The sequence below is a fragment of the Haliaeetus albicilla genome, chromosome 8 (assembly GCF_947461875.1).
Source record: "Haliaeetus albicilla chromosome 8, bHalAlb1.1, whole genome shotgun sequence".
NCBI classification, from domain to species: Eukaryota; Metazoa; Chordata; class Aves; order Accipitriformes; family Accipitridae; genus Haliaeetus; species Haliaeetus albicilla.
In genome coordinates, this window is record NC_091490.1 from 5,542,353 (window position 1) to 5,559,475 (window position 17,123).

At 46.4% G+C, this 17,123-nt stretch overlaps 1 protein-coding gene and 1 long non-coding RNA gene across 10 annotated transcripts in view; one reads left to right on the forward strand and one right to left on the reverse strand.

Moving 5' to 3' along the window:
• Positions 1 to 11,016, reverse strand: part of PRKAA2 (protein kinase AMP-activated catalytic subunit alpha 2) — a 25,006-nt gene extending 13,990 nt beyond the window's left edge. The window contains exons 1-5 of one of the 8 annotated variants that reach the window (XM_069788645.1): positions 10,907 to 11,016; positions 10,146 to 10,161; positions 9,615 to 10,112; positions 3,154 to 3,295; positions 1,011 to 1,104 (exon numbers count right to left, since the gene is read on the reverse strand). In XM_069788645.1, coding sequence (XP_069644746.1) covers positions 1,011 to 1,104; positions 3,154 to 3,295; positions 9,615 to 9,708 — 330 coding nt within the window. In that variant the 5' untranslated portion in view covers positions 9,709 to 10,112; positions 10,146 to 10,161; positions 10,907 to 11,016. The other 7 variants (XM_069788643.1, XM_069788646.1, XM_069788647.1 and 4 more) reach the window with 7 other exon arrangements.
• LOC138686346 (uncharacterized) overlaps positions 10,895 to 17,123 on the forward strand; it is a 25,837-nt gene continuing 19,608 nt past the window's right edge. For both annotated transcript variants that reach the window (XR_011325683.1, XR_011325684.1), the window contains exons 1-2: positions 10,895 to 11,032; positions 12,097 to 12,167. This is a non-coding gene — a long non-coding RNA (uncharacterized lncRNA). The remainder of the gene's footprint in view (positions 11,033 to 12,096; positions 12,168 to 17,123) is intronic.

Below are 17,123 nucleotides of genomic sequence, written 5' to 3' on the forward strand. Positions count from 1 at the left end.
AAAAAAACGCTAAAGGTGGAATATTGTGATGATTTTAATTACCTATATAGCTCTATTAGCTATAAAGTTGTATGAGCTATATTAGAGAAATTATATTTAAACTGATGAGGAGACTGATTATTTTTACTGATGACTTCCTAAAGACTCTCTTCATGAAAATTTTAGTTTCTGAATACAAGAGTTCAGAAAAGATCCAAATTAGTCACTGAAAAGATCCAGATGGGTAAAATGTGCTGGAAATCAGAACAGTACGTAGAAAAGTAAATGGAGTCAGCTCCATCGACCAGTGCACTAAGCTAAACCAATTTATTGTAAATGTATTGATTCTTGCAGTACAGAGAGAAAACCTATGATGGGCTGATCCTTCACCTGAAGCCTTATTCTGGATGTCCACTTCAGCCCATTTTTATCTCCTTGCCTTGCAATTGCTCCCTGCCTACGAGGATGTCCACAGGGCAGACACTAGTGATTTTCTTGGTAACCATAATACCACATTTCATAGGCTCAACCTACGCCTCAGGTGATTTATACCCAGCAGGATTAGTGGCATTTGAAAATGTTGTTCAGATAAGCCACATCCTTAAAAAGTCTTCAAAAAACCTGACGTGGAGCCAAGGGGGAGTCTGGGGGAGGTGAATGACTGGGATGGAGACCACACCAAGCGGTCTTCCCCTCCAATGCCGTAAATCTGCTGCTGAACCGTGGGGGTTTTGACAGGCAACCCATAGCTAAAAATTATAAAAACTTGCCAGTTTTCCAAATATTTGCACTAAGCAACACGTTACCTTGGATATTTTGGTTTGCGTATCAAAATACATCAGAGAATGTTGTAAAAAATTGCACGCAACTTTTGTGCGAGTCGGGTACGAGACAGTCCAGATGGGATTGCTGTGAAGCAACTTCTATTTTGGGCCTTAACCTTAACCGCATTCCCTTTAGCAGTCATTTTGCTTCTAAACACCATCCTCTTCCCACACAAGTGTTTGGGCTGACACGGTACTGGCACTTACACGTCCGTGCTTGCAGATGTAATCAAATAATTCACCGCCAGATACGTATTCCATGACCATGAAGAAGTCTGTTGGCGTGCTGATGACCTGGTACCTTCAAAAACACAAGCGGATTTAGAAAAAAAATAATTAAGAACAGGGAAAGGCTTTTAAACAGATTATTAGTTTCATGTCAACCCTTAAAATAAGCATTTGTTTGGATCTCACATTTATAATTGCTTTCCACTTCTGAAAAGCCATCTCTTATTTCAAGTATAATCTTTCACTTGTCTATGAAAGGATCTCTTTCACAGACCTACGGTTTTCCTTCAAGCTTTTAAATAATCCTCTGAAATCTCTGCCAGACAATCCTATCACATTTAGGACTGTCCTGACTTTCAAATTTCCATTTTGGCTGAGCTCTGCAACAACAGCTTTAGAAATGAAGGCTTCGTTAGCTGGGGGCAGGGAAGGGGTATATTTGGTTTCCCTCATGTCAAGGATAAAGAAGATAAAGAACACCAGACACTAGAGGGAGCTTCTTTTGGAAAGGTATAGAAATGAAGACAAGCACCCCAAAAAGTTATTTTTCAAATATTAAATCCCTCTATATTCTAGAAGGGGGGGGGGAGACTATCACCCTTGACTCACAATTTTATTCTCCATTTTCATTCAAAATGATCCCTGAGCACTGCAAAGGCATTTCAGTGTCCCAGCTGGTATGAATCACCAGTGATAAGCTGAGGTCAATGCAGCTACAAGAATTTATAGCAGCACCAGCTGAGACCCTCCCTCTGTTTTATTTCAGATACATTGTTTGTTTGCTTTTTTTTTTTTTACAGCTGAATTTCTGTGGGTTGTAATTTGAAACAAACAGACTTCAAACCATTTTCAGAGATCAGCAAGTGAACAGGTGATAGTCCCATACAGTTCAATAGGATCAACCTAATTTTTCTGAATTGCTTTGGACACAGACATCTAAGTTATTGTTAATTGTCCCACTATTTCTTTTATATACGTGTAAGAAGCTATTGAAAGGGGAAGTTCATGTACCATGGTCTCCTCCTCACCTCTTTCATCATTGTATTTCATGACTGCAGTATGTACCATAGGACACTGATACTGTTAAACTGGGTTTAATTTTTAGGCTTTAATACTTTGATGAATGTGTGAACAGGCCTTAACTTGCAGGATGCTGGAAACGCAGCTGAGGACTCTTGCTGGCTTTTTCGTGAAATAATACCAATCTGTTCTCCAATAAATCCATGGAACTGTGAAGTTACTCTAAAGTCAACAGTTGCTGCATGGTTAGTTATTTAACTGTAGAGAGAATTTGTTTTCCCTTGCCTCTAAGTCCCAGGTATTTGCTATATCTCATGCCAGTTTTAAGGCTGACCTAAATGTCAACTTATCCTTGCAGTTACCATTCAACAGCTTTCTTTTATAGAAATGCCAAAGATATTATCGAGTGCCTCATTAATGTGGACTGGCTGCACAAACTGGGGATTGAGAAGGAATCCCAGAGGCTGGAGCGCAGGTGCTGATTTACAACTTAAATTCAGGTTCATCAGAGTGGCAACTTTGAAAACTTATGTCTGAAAAATAAATTAAAAAAAAATGTTCCTTTAAGCTCTGGATAATCAGGCCATTAAAACATAAATCCTATTGACTTCAGGCCAAGGCTTTGGCCTATGAGCCTGACCGTGCTGCAATTCCTCAGGCACGATTCTCAGCAGCTTCAAGTCTGGAGCTATGAAGCCTAAAAAGGGTCACCACAATAACTCCTAATAGCACCCCAATGCAGGAAAGCCCAGACCTTCTCTCTGCCCCCTTATAATGGCCTCTGCATGGAAGAAAGGACAGCTTGGACAGGTTTGGCTGAGCAAAACTTGATGCAGGGACATCGGTCTGTTGGCTGTTACAGTAACTCAGACTCCCAATGGAAGAAACACCTTCCATCATTTCTCAAAGCATCAGCTGTCCCCCCCCGTAAGTTAGTGGGAGACTCTCGAAAAGCAACGTTTGGCTCTAACATGCAAAAACTTGACCACATAGCTGATGTTTTCCACTGCTCTAAGCCATCTCCTGAAACCAAGTCAACTGTGTACGTGAAGTCTTTGCAGATGGAGGAGTAAGCTGAACACGTGGCAGAAAGGGTACTTACAGTTTGATAATATGAGGGTGCCGGAAGAGTTTAAGGTTTTGAATTTCTCGTTTGATCTTCCCAACCACATCCAGGCTGCGTATTTTCTGTCTGTTGAGTATTTTTACTGCTACTTTGTGCCCTGTCAGCTGGTGTTCGCCAACTATTAGAAAGAGAGCGTTGCAAAGTCACTAAGCAGTGTAGCAAGATTCATACAAGCAATTTAGGACACTGATTTATAAGCAAAAAGCAACTCTTGAAGGGAAAAAAACCAAAAGATGAGGGGGTAAACTATTTTAAACTTAGTTTTTGTCTCTTCGCTTTATTGTTTTCCCAGTGGAGTCATGGAAGAGGAAAGAGAGGGGACTTACCTGCAAAAAACACTCAAGTAAATAAAACTGAGTGAGTTACTGGAGAAGGTCATACCCAAAGCTAATTTGCAAGGATTTATAGCATGTAAAAGCTAGATCAATCAGGAACAGATATATTTAAATGGCAGAGGAGAATCTCCACCATAACACACTGGTTGATTAAATCCCTAATAAACCCAGTCTTAAAACTAGACCATCACACTTCTTTTAAAGAATGACATAGGGATTTTCCCTGCCCAAAATAGGACTGCAGGATTTGCATTACTAAAATGAATTTCTATTTATACTTTCTCAAGCGTGCTTCTTGGTTTGATGACAAGCTGCAGGAACACTGCTGTATTGCAAGAGCAAATTCTGGTTTTAGAAAAGACACAAACTTCCATATGGGCTTGTGTAATATGCACTTGGTGCATTGAGGTTCTGATGCTTATCATCTCCTGTGTACAGGGACAAACAGTAACCACAAACTGGGAGTAGCACCACTGTCACTGGGGGAATTGCACTAACTTAACAATAACGTAAAATTAATTCAGCATTTGATCCATTTGTTATCGAAAAAAAGACTATACAAAAAATAAAAAAGCTCCAAGGAAGCAAGACTTACATTGAAGTTAACAGCAGAAACTGCTTGAAAACTGTCAATTGGATATTTATATCTAAAAGGGTTCCCTGGCCTCGAGCTACCCCTTCTCAGTATTTTCTAATGTGATATTAAAAATGGTGACGTATGGATGGCTTTCTAAAGACTGCACAGAAAACCTGCTTACAGTAAATATTTGTGCTCTCTAATTATGAACGTTACCCTTCCAGTAATAACACAGAGCGCAAGGAGTTAATAATTATGAGCAAACCTTGTTATTACATTATTAGACTCTGTAATTTTGGAGGCTCTAATGAGCTGATGAGAAGCAAACGGCATAAGCAGACAGCGTGAGAAGGGCAGGGCGGCAGTGCCGGCGCTGCTCGGGGCACACCAGGTCACTATTATTAGCCACCAGATAAGACCTGCCGGAGATTCTTGCCTCAATAAGAGCATCCTAAAAATAAAACACTTTATTGCCCTTGAAAATTAAAGCACCACTTTGCATGTCCGTTTTATTCCTTGCAATACTTAAAACTACTAGATGAGAAGAAAATAAACTAAGCTTTGCAGTATAGATGCAATTTAGGGATTAGCCGAGGGCTGAAGGAAGCAGATAATTCCTCTTGTGCGGTTCAAGGAGAGCACTGTAAGCAGTCCAAGGAGGCATCTTTCCTGGTGCATCCCTGGGGAGAGGAGAGCAGGGCAGTGCTGGGCCTGCCCCATGGCAGGGAGCAAGAGTCTGCAAAGCAGCATGTGTGCAAGGGGTACAAAAGCTCAAGCTTTACTGGGGCTTGCAAGAGGGCCAGGGTACAGCCTCTTTGTTTGCTGCAAGAGATTCTCCCCAGGTCGTGCCAATAGTAGTCTTATAAAGGGCACCGATTTCTCTTTGCCAAGGTTGTCATGGTATATACATGGTCTATGTTACACCGAGGCTGGGGAAGGCACGACAGAGGGGTGTAAGACCTAACTTCAGCAGACGTCTTTGAGATCAAATCTTTCACCAGCAGCATTCGATTTGGTCAGCTACAGCACTGCGAGCTCTCTGCTCTCTCTTTCCCGGGAGCACAAGAAGCTGTACTTTGAAAGCTGCCCTTGACTCACTCAGCTCCGTTAAAGCATTGTAACACGCTAAGCCATTAGTTGGGAAACTGAGGAACAGCAAAGTAAAGAGGTTTATGGCTGAACTAGGAAGAAAACCCTGATTTTTGCCATCCTTTGTTTCAGGACAACCCTTTCTGGCCTTATCCCAGTATATGCTTTGAAAAATTTTTATTATACGCTTGGGGAAAAAAAAAATGGCCATGCCCGGAATGAATAATTATTGTTTTTAATACCACTGCCGAATAGTTCATCTCCTTTCCATCCATGACAAACAATGTGTAACGCTGTGAAGGTTTGCTAGCTCAAACACATTAATAATTAAAAATAAACAGTCTATTTTGTAATCCATCTTTTGTTTACAGTAAGCATTAGATACAGAGATATTATTGTTTCAGTCCCCAGCGGCTTGTTAAGCCTACTTGAACGCCTTGAGAGATAGAGACAAAGAGAGAACATAATTTGCTGTGTGCTGGGAGACTTTTAAGTCTTTCAGGTCTCTCCGGCTGCAGCCTGTAGATGCAGGAATTTTGCCACAGGGCAGGAAGGACAACCTTCCCCCTGCTCACGGAGTCAATGTCTCTGACCCCACGTGCTGGAGCACGTTGGTGGGATGATCCGGCTGCCAGGATGAGGAGCAGTGCCAGGTCCCATGCCTCCCACAGGCATGGAAGGGGATGCTCGTGCGGCTCATCTCAGATGGGTTTGTCCTCTCCCCGCCCTGAGGATGGGCAATGGTGGTCTCGGGTGGTGGTGAGGAAGCCTTCGCCTTCCCTCTCACTACCGCCCCGGATTAAAAGCCTGGGGGGAGGAGGGAGGGCTGAGCAGCAGTATTAGAAAGGGGATTTGAGCATATGTCTTGTCTTTCAGTGACAAGTACTCAGGTAAGCTCCACCGCAGCTTAAAACCAGCAACCAGGGCTCTGCTGGGGTAAGCAGGGGAGATGATGGATTTGACACTGAGATGAGGAACAGCATTGCAGACTCCGCCACAAAAAAATAACAGCCGTAAGGGTTAGGCGGTAACGCTGACCCTAAACTCCAAAAAACGGCACCAAACGGGACACAGTGTGAGCGTCCTTAGCTGCTACCCCATCTGCTTGCCCATCTGGGCACGAGAACCCTTCAGCATCAGATGCTATTAAGGGAAGAAGGGAAGAGATATAACAGAATTAGTTTCTGAAAGAAGAGCCTTCTAATTTAGTTATTTTTAGAAGAGAAAAAATGAGGAGGAATACTGTTTATCCTACAGTAAGCTGCGACAATCATTAAAACCCCTCGACAGCATGTTTTTTTACAGCAGGTACCAACGAAGCCTACCTCTGGGTGCGTGTTTGATGCAGCTCAGGTAACACAAGCAGTTAACATTTTTGCAAAGGCTTCAGGGGAATGTAAAAGTTTATGGAGGGGCGAGAAAACTCCTTTCCTGTCAGCTGTGCAGGCCCTTATCTTAGCCCAAAGTTAAAAATGAAATCCATCCAGAGCATATATTTAGCAACACTGTATTAATTCTGCCCCAGTGCCACTTGCTGGTATGGTATCTCATCCTTCCTTTTCCTTTCCTTCATCTGTTCAGTCTCCTTTAGTTTATCTTCCCTCCAACACAAGGTTTGTCCTTCAGCAGTGCCTGGGAAATGGGATCCGACCCCGACTCGAGCCCACAGAGGTGCCATCATAACCAATATAAACATAACCCAAGCACTGCCGGTCCTTGACGGACCACAAATTGATCACCTCGGTGGCTAACAAGTGTGGGTAAGAAACCACCAAGTGGCCACCGGGGACGTCGTGCATGGCACCACGTGGAAAAATATTTGTGTTACTCCACTGGATTTTGATTTAAGGTCTCCTTGCGTGAGGGCTGTGGTCACAGGAGAGCTCTTCGGGGACCCACAGGGTGGGATATGCCCAGGACAAACACAGCGGCAATTTGCCTAATCTGTTCTTACCAACCACCAGCAGAGGAGATGCCACCTCCTTCCTTCATTGCTTCGCTAAACTCAAAATCCAAAATAATTTCCACAGCTGTATTTTCCACAAATTAATCTTATCTTTGGCCTGGAGGACAGGGCAAATAATGATTACCAGCTCTCCCTGTATTTGGCATAATTCTATGTAGTAATGTTGACCCGTGGCATGAGACCTCCTATCCATCCACCACATGCACACCCACCATGTTAACTCCTGCCACCTTCTTCTCTTCTAACAGATGCTGTATTTTCATCACCATTTCCAGCTGGAATTTCAGTATTACCACCAAAATCCTGCTCTCGTCTGCCAACCCATTTCCTCCCCTCCATGCCTTGTATGGCCTTTCTATACACAAGATCAAGGAACTGAATGAGCTTAAAACTAACCACCTCTTGCAGCATTTGGCTAATTTTTAGGAGGATCGGTTCACCAATGACCCAGGCAGTGCTGAGCCAGAATGAACATCCCAACAGGGCAGCAGGGACTTTTCCTGCTTTATCTCTGGTTTCTGATGGCTCAAAGTGACTATTCAGCTCCAGCCACAAATTCAAGCTCTGGTTAGTACCCCATCATCACAAAATCCCTCCTCTCATTGCCATTTATTTACTTCCTCAATAATTGTAAACCGTAACAATTGTAATTTATGATTTCTTAACCTTGAGGAGGGAGGCAGGAAAAAGTGCCTCTTATAAAGAAGTCTTGTGCAAGGCAGAGCTTGAAGAAAACACATGAGCAACAAGAAATGTCACCGATGGCACTGGCCTTCTTAGTGAAAAAGCAATTATTATAGACAACATATACAAAGCTTGAACCAATCAGGCAAAAATCTCTTTGCTTTTCTCATGTTTCTTGCTAACCAGGGTGAATACAGGTTTTTCTAAAGCTCATTTGATTAAAATGCAATAATTCTGTATAAATAGGAGATCTAGTTTCTTTATCTCAGTTTCTAATCTCAAGTCGAAATTTCACCTGTCAGTTGTAGTCAAAAATATTAAGGAAAAAAAAATGTATAAAGGGTGCTACTTACCCAGAAAGGATTTTGAGCTAGGAAATCTCTTTTATGTTATTTGAAATGTTTCTTTGGAAACTGGCAGTTTTTACCAAAGTTGGGTCATATGTGGGGTGAGGAGTATTTGTGCTAGTTACTCCTGAAAGGTAGTTAAGGAAAAAAGGCTATTGTTGGCAGGCTTAATTTGGTCCGCGAGAAAAAAAGTGCCTTTGGAGCACTTTTTGAGGTCTGCTGGTATACATGAGTGATTTAAATGGTCCTTACTGTTAGAAGTATTTATTCCGATAATTCTTTAGTCAGTAAATTTGTGGTTTGGGATTAAACACAGCAATATATTTTTAGGGGCCTGATTAATGGTCACAGGTGGATTTAGCTCCAGTGGTTGCGGTGGTTTCTTTCCCCTGCTGTCAATTTTGGTTTATTTTAAAACTCCAGTCGCTGAGAGCGGGCACATCACCCCTTCCACCAGCCGCAGCACTGTGGGTAATGTCCCGGCAGGGCAGGGGGACACAGCTGCTCCCCTGGCTGGAGCTAAACCCATTTCCAACGAGGAATCACAGCTAGCCTTTTTGCTTAGACAATAAATTTTGGTTGGGTTTGGGGTTTTTTTTGGTATACCTTGATTCAAAGGTAAAATCTGCCCATAATGGCAGAATTCACAGGAAAAAGAAACACAAATCTTTGCACATCTCACAAGCCGGTGCCTTGAAAATGCGAGGAGTCGACCGTTCTGGCGGGAATGACAGCGGAATGAATCCCAAGGGAGCGGCTAGCCCAAGGCTGACCCGACCCCTCCATCCCTGCCTCACTCCAGGTCTCAGCCCCGCGGCACCCGCTTCCCAGGGAGGCTGCTCGGCTCCCCGGGGTGATGGACAGAGGGGCAGCGGGAAAAAAAACCAACCAAACAAACCAAAAAACCACCTTTTTGCTCCCGGTTCCTCACGCTGCCAAGCACTTCTCGCCCCTGGGGAAAGGAAGGGGCAGAAGAGACCGCAGCCTCGGCGCAGAAGGGGCAGGATGCCTGTCAGTGCCCGCTTTGCCGCCCCAACCTTCCCATCACCTTCCTCCTAACCGGGGAGGAAAGTTTTGGCGGGTCCTGCCGGCGCTGGGGGGCTACAGCGGGCAACGGCACCCCCCCCCCCCCGCCCCGCTCCCGAAGGCCGAGCTCCGCATCTCCCACCGGCTGCCCGCGACCCTCCCCGGCCCTTTTCCCCCCCGAGAAGGGGACACCCCCCTCCCAGCCCCTGCCCACCGGGGAGGCGCCGGGCTCCGTCCGTCCGTCCGTCCCCCCTCCCCACACCTCCCCGGGGATGCTGCGCGGGGGAGCCGCTGAGGGGAAGCGAGGCCCGCGCTAACGGGAGGGAGCCGAGGCGGGGAGCGGGGAGGTGTGTGTGTGTGTGAACGCAGCCCGGTGAGCCCGGCCCCCTCTCTCCGCGATCGCGGTACTCAGCTCTTGACTTTGCCGAAGGTGCCGACCCCCAGCGTGTCTCCCAGCACGTAGTGACCGATCTTCACCCGCCCGTCGTGCTTCTGCTTCTCGGCCATATTCGCCCCCCGCCGACGGACCACAATGCACAGGGCCGGCCCGGCTCGGCTCAGCTCGGCTCGGCTCGGCTCGGCGGGCGGGAGAGAGAGAGAGAGGGGGGGGGGGGGAGAGAGAGGCTGAGGCGGCAGCGGCGGGGCGGGAAACGCCGGCCGGGCGGGCTGCGCGGCCGCGGGGGCGGGGAGGGGAGAGCCCGCCGCCGGTGCCGAGGGATGGGGGGGGTTGTGTGTGGGGAGGGGGCGTGTGGGGGGGTACACCTCTTTGGGGTGCACCTGCGTGGGGGTGACGGAGTCCTTGGGGTGACGCTTCCCTCAGGGTTACAGCCTTCTTGGGGTGCGCCTGTGTGGGGGTGACAGAGTCCTTGGGGTGACGCTCTCCTCAGGGTTACAGCCTCCTTGGGGTGCGCCTGCCTGATGAGGACACTCTCCTTGGGGTGCACCCTCCTGATGGTGTACCTGGTTTGGGATGGCAGCTGTTGGGGGGGGGACATCTGATGGCTGGTGGCACCCTCCTTGGAGTGACACCTGCCTTGAGGGGGGGTACAGCTGCCCAAGAGTGAGGCTCCTTGGGGTGCTGCCTGCTTGGGTTGAACCCTCCTTGTGGTGCACCTTCTTTGGGGTGAACCCACTCGGAGGCCGTACCCTCTGCGGAGAGCGTGTGCCTGAGAGTGACACCCTCCTTGGGGTGACACCCTCCTTGGGGTGACACCCACCTGAGGGTGACAACACTCTCCTCGGGGTGCCCCCTGCTTGGGATGCGCCTGTCTGTGAGGGAGGTCACGCCTGGCTCGGATGCAGCCGTTGGAGGGTGACACCGTCCTTGGGGTACGGCCCTCCTTTTGGTACACCTTCCTCAGGTTGGTCCCTCTTTTTGGCGACACTGTGCTTGGAGTGGCACCAGCCAGGGGAGTTGCGTTGGGCCCGTAGAGCACATCCCCACCGGGAGGGACGCTGTGGGGTGGGAGGCATGGCCCCCCACACACACCCCCTGTGAGGCCCAGCTATACCTCGGGCCGGGGGACAAGGCGGGTGGGTAGAAGGGATCGATGGTAATGAAATAACATGGGCAGGTGAGGGAGGAGGGAGGAAGGGCCGGGGGCTTGCCTTGGGGTGGTTGGGTAGTGGGCTGGAGGGGGAGAAGGGAAGCGTCACGGAGAAAAGAAAGGTGGTTGTGGGGTGGAGGGGGGGTGTCAGGACCTACCTAGTTGGCTGGTGCCATGCCCCAGGTCCCGCATGCTGAGGAAGGGGAGACGGCGCTTATGGATGTCTCCTTGCTGCCCTTCGCCCTGCGCTGCAGGCTGGGAGAAGTGGAAGACCCGGTGTGTGTGTAAGTAAAGTCACGAGTGGTTGGGAAGGGCTGAATTTGGGGTGATGGTGGTGCTACCTGCTGCTAGCAGCTGCCGGGCGGTGCGTTGGGGTGTGATGGTGGATGAGCAGTTCTCACTTGGCAAAGCAGCTCCAGGAGCCTTCTTGCGGGTCAGTAGCTGTGTTAATACAAAGGAGCAAAACAGATGCACGGGGAAGGAAACAATAACATCAGCGGTCAGTGCAGCCAGCTGAAACCGTCTCTGTATCTTGGCAGTGCTGTCAGCTGCTGTTTCTCATGAGCTAGCAACTCATCCTAATGATAGCATTATCCATTCCTTAGCAGTTCAGCCCTGGGACAGCCTGCAGTCTGCTAGGGTAATGTATATTAAACAAGAGCACAGCTGCTCTAAGTGGGCTACTTCTTGCTAGAACTTCTCATTAGAAATGTACTTTGGGGGGAAGAAAACCCTATCCTGAAGAAACACCCACGTAGCAATCCCAACTCTTTTCTGTGATGAAGCTTTCTCCTTTTACTCATGAAGAAGACAACTGCAACCCAAAAAACCAGCAAGCCCTTGCCATGCTGTGCAGTAACTGAGGCTGGCAAGCAGCTGACGCGGGTGTGTTTGCTGTAAGGTGAAGGTCTCCCTGCTTTGCAGTCCCTGCTTTGCCTCTTGCCTGGGTGATGGGACCCCTGCAAATGCTGTCCTGGGACCTCTGCATCTCCAGACCGGAGCTCAGGCAAAGCAGGAGCGGCTCCTCAGCTCAGAGAGCTGTGCTAGGGGATGGCGTTTGTTGTTTGTGTCGAAGCTCAGATCCATTTCTCCTTCAAGCAATCACCTGATGGACAGTTTCGGCTGAAAGTCCAAAAAGTTTCCTAAGCAAAGCAGGATGTTCTCCCTCATCTCCTAAATAGGATGCAAACTTTGTCTAGACCACATCAATAGTTCACATTAAAAAAAACATGCATGCTTGTCCAGAGTAGGTAGCATGGCTGAACACTGAAATTGGTCTAGTGTATTTGAGAAGTAGTTCTGCTATGTTTTAATAGTGTTAATTCTGACCTCTCTGTTTCTTATTCAGCCACAAGAAGTAGCAGAAGGCAGTCACATATGCAATCCACGCTCTGAGGTAGTAAAGAGCTATTTGGGAAGGTAAGCAAAGGATACCTGATAAAATAATGACGAGACTATGCAACTGTACTATCATAAATAATAAAATGACAACTTAATTCAACAAATCTAAAAATATATATGTAGTATAATGAAACCATATCTGTTCAATCAGAACAACAGATGTACATGAAGGCATAAGAGAAATGGTATTTGCAAATGGCAAACTTTAGATAAGATGGTAATAATACTATCTCCTGGAAAGCCTGAGAAAACTCTGTCTTCTTCAGGCAGCTGCAAAATTGTCAGTCTGTGCAAGTCTTTACCTTGCAAGCTCTCAGCAGCTCTCTTCTGTCTTTGCTCGCAAGAGCACGTGGGGTTTGTTTGATCTCTGCTTCCAGTCTTGGCAAGCCCTGACTCTGCCTGAATGAAGCACCACAACAAATAAGTGAGATCTTGAATGGTATTTTTTTTAATGGTTAAACTAATATGTTTAACAGGAGCTGCTGTATGTAGATGTACTACTTTGCTCTCTTGTTTCCTAAAAGTTGGTAACTAAATCTCAGAGCAAACTGATGCGTCATGAGTGTTTCCACAGCCTGTTATACACACAGAAGCTGTTTGCTAGAAATATTGAATTAGTATTAATCAGGTTTTTAATTTACAGGATATATTTGGGGGGCTTAAGATTTACAGGAAACTTACAGAAAGCCCTTTGCTTGGCAGCAGGTATGTCCCCAGGTGGGTGAGCACCTTCCACCCCCAGCAGTGTTGGTGAGAGCTGAGAGCAGTCGTTCTTGCAGAGCCTGGTGTGCTCCTGGAAAGAAGTGCTGGGGCTCAAGCTTGAGGATATTTGCTTAATTTTCCTCTGGCTTTTAAACACATACGTGTATGTGTGCATACATATATGTATGCGTAGCTGTGTCATGCATATCTCATTCGCGCGTGTTGGGAACAAGCTGTGCTTATAGGCAGGAGCTGAAGGGTCTTGAGTAAAATGCTGGGTGGGGAGATGTTGCTAGGAGATGGAGCCTCCAGTGTCTGGCAAAGTGTCATTTTTATTTTTGGTGTAGATCACACAAACTGGTATTTGACTGTGAAGCTGGATAGAAATCTCTTCCCTCTGCTTCCGCTCATCTCTGAATGATCTATCTGTGCCTAGTAGTGTTGCAGCTTATTTAAAAACGGAAATCAAATGTAGATTGGGTGCTGTTCAGTCCAGCTGGAGGCTGGGTGGTTTGCAATCTCCAAGCTTTTTTTTTTTTTTTTCCTTTTTCTTTTTTTTCCCCACTCATTGAGAAATCCCTTGTTTGAGCAGCAGGATGTTTGTCTCTGTTTAGGGGAGGGCATCCTCGCATGCCTTTGGTTCCTTTGTGGCCAGTTGTCTGTTTTTTCAGACGCTGTGTGTTAGCAGTCAGTTTTTCTGGGTTTGGGCTTATTAAATACATCCCGCCAGGGCTTGTTCTCTTTTGTTTTACTGCTTGTGCCCCTTGTTGCACCCCAGTGCCAACCAGGAGCCAGCCCCCCCATCCGAGCTGGCTGCACCTCCACCCTCCCTGCAGCTGGGGACTACGTGATGGCACAGGGAAAGCTGCCGTGGGATGCGCAGCCCTTCACTTGGGGCACTTGGCTCTCTCTGATGTGCTACCACGGTTGGATTTACTGTAGAAATTAGGTTTGAATGCTAAAACATGGGGTGGTTTTGCACCCCTTTTTGGGGTGCTGGAGTCCTGGGCAGAAACATGGGCCCCTTGCAGCTCTCACAGAGGCTCATGCCACATGCTCGCATTTTGCTGATGCTCCTCTCGGGTACCAAACTCCCTTCACTCAGTATGCAAAGGGTGCTTTTGGTAATGTGGGGCTAAACAGCAGGATGCTGAAGGGTTGGGAGGGCACCCAGCCAAACCTGGGTGCTGCCTGTTGCAGCGCTGGCTTCGGTTGCCATCATGAAACTGCAGAAGGGCTCATAGCTGAATGTCTCGAGCCACATCTGACCTGTCAAAGGACTTCAGTTCAGCATCCTGAACCTCTTGGCCCATTTGGGAAGAGGTTAGGATGCTGTATTTTTCCAGCTCAGTGTGACCAAAAAAGACCAGCAACGCTGTGCATCTGTTTATACAAAAGCTCAGGTTCTGGGGCATGTCATCCAACCCTTATAAGTGCCCTAAATCTGTGGATTTTCAGTAGGATTTGCTTTCCCAGTCTGTTTTTAGACGAGATAGTTAATGAGATAATGCAGCAATGGGTAAACTGTGACATGTGAAATGTTTTTTTTTTTTTTTTTTGAATGTTAGAGAAACTACGTGCATCAGAGGCTTATGCACATTAGATTTGTAACCAAGCAATTCCCATTTATATTATGTAACTGATGTTATTTATCAAACCCCATGTACTGGCCAAGAGCAGATGTTGAGCTGTTGTGCTACAGTGTTGGAAATTAACTTTTCTGGGGGTTAGTTATTCAAAAACAATCGCGTGATTAGCTCATTGTGATATGATGTAACAACATGCAATATGGAAGTATTATTCCAAAAATATAGTGCATATGGGTCCAAAGTCTGTTATGGTCTCTTTTTGGTATTGAGTGAAAATCTGAACTGCATGGCAACATATGATGCTCTGGTGGGAATGTGTGCTGAAAACCCTCCCTGAGTCAGAGTGGAGAAGGAATGTGGTGTTTCTTACATTGAAAATAAAACACTTTAACCATGCAACATGATAAACATTCATTTAATGAGGAGGCTGCTGAAAAGAGACCGCTTGCATATGTAAGCATTGGTGCATACACATTCTAACCAGCAGTTAGAGAAGGACTCGTTTTCTGAGTGGTTTACTCCTTCTACATGAGAGTGAGACTTCTGGATAAGGTTTTTTTAAGGGCACAAATGAGTAACTAGATTCCTCATCCCATTAGAAGTTAATAGTAATGAATTCCTGTCAATTTTTTTAATATGCTCTGTGATTAGGGTGATGGTTTATTTGGGGGCTTGGGGGGGTCATTTTTAAAGCAGATAGGTACACTAGTCCTTTTTCTGCAGTCATGGAATCAATCTTTTAGGCTTTATCCAGAAATGTGAAGCACAATGCGATTATGAGGTGAGCTATATGGGAAAGTGGGGGGTATTTTTTATTTCCATGCAGTCTTACCCTCCTTTATAAGTTGTGGGCAATACAATTCCTACAGAAACTTTGTAGCCTGGAGCTCAGCAGCAAATCCTGAAAGATAACTTCTAGCGGTGTGGAGTAAAAAGCAGTGACTGTGTGAGTTGCTTATAGCATTTGTTTCAGTGGCTTGCCAAGTATGTTTTCTTTTAGGGCACAATCTGCGAGAGCTGGCAGACCTTCTCTTGGCTTTGCCTAATTAGCTTAGCTGGGAAGGCACTTGCTGTTGAGGAGTTTGAAGTTTATCCTCATCCTTCGGTTTGGACCCATGAGCATCTATTCCAGGGACAGACTGAGGAAGAGTTTAGGATTTGGTCTGCTGCCTGTACAGTAGGTCCAGCCTTTTTTGACCTTGATATGAAATACTATTTAAAGATCCATGACCTTGCAGAATCAGTCCACTATTTCCTTGCCCCGTCTGTCTTGCTGCTCTGTATCAGAACATTACTGCAAACAGGGTGGAACAGCATGTTCTCCACGTCCACAATGTCCAGGACAAGAATAGGGCTAAAATTAAACCGCACACAGATGGTATGAAATGGAGAAATACTTCAAGTGAGGCTTGTTGAAGCATCAGAATCTGTTATTTGGACGGGACTGTGGAGTGCACATGTTCCTGCCTGGGGTGAAGGGATGCTGCGAGGTCAGTCCCTGCACATCAAGCGTCTGGTTCATGTCTCGACCAGGACCTCAGGATTTGGGTTCACCCGCTGTGGGATGCTGGGCAAGCTGTCAAGGGTTATGTGCAGTTAAGGGTTGAAGTGCCCAAAGTAGGAGAGATGGTGCTGAGCTGAAGTCGAAAAATCCCCATCCAAACCTTCCTCTTGGCTGCTGCCAAGCCCTAATGTTTAAGTGGCTTTTATTTTATTTTTACTTTTAAGCTTCCCACCTGGGAATCTGCCAAAAGTTAGAACTCTCTTATTAACTCAAACTGCTCCATTTTTAACAGTGCTGAGCTGCGAAGCCACTAAGCCCAGAACAACCCCAAGGTACAGGTATTCCCCTGCACATTAGCGGCTGCATCTGAGGAGCATCTTTAGTGCTTTGTGGTACCCACAGTTCAGGACAAAGCTTTGCTTGGGGGAAATCAGGAGTTCTAGTTCCCATTTCCAGTTATGTCGGCGTATCATCTTCAATCACCAATTCTGAAGTAACTCTAGATTTTTATTTTTTTTTTTATTGAGCCCTCAATCTTTCTATGTTTCAGTTCCCCATCCTCATAACTCATTCCTTCTCCCTGCCTGTGTCTGAGTGGGCATTTTAGACTGGAAACTCTCAGACCTGTCCTGAAAAATGTATGTATTTATGGCAGGATGTTACACTTCATGGCAGGCTGCTAGTATGATGGCTTGGCTGCACCTTTGAGAGATTTGTCCCCGCTGTTGTCTTTGCCGGGTCTGAGCGTCCCGTGGCCGGGCTGCAACACATAGTCGTATTTGTGTGAATGTTTTTAATAAGCGTGTTGTTTCAACTGAAATGCCTCTTTCTGGGGCTGGGGCTCTTGGAGAATTGCTCTTGCCCTCTCTCATCTCAGTGGCAAACTGAGAAAGGTTTCCTTTAGTCAGCTGGGGAAGAGGGGGAGGATTTATGAATCAGAGAAATGCATTCCTGATGCGGAATAGGCACATGCCCCATTCCCCCCCCGCCCCGCTGCTCAATAAAAGCACCATTTGTGTGGCAAATAGCCAAGGGTTTTATGAATACAGCTCTTACTTTATCCAGCTGCTAGAAACCTTTCTGAAATATGAATTAAAATAAAAAGCCTTGCTAGACACTTTTAGCGCTCATAATTTTTCTATTTTTGGTCTGCGGTGTGGAGTTCTTGCATCAGAAATC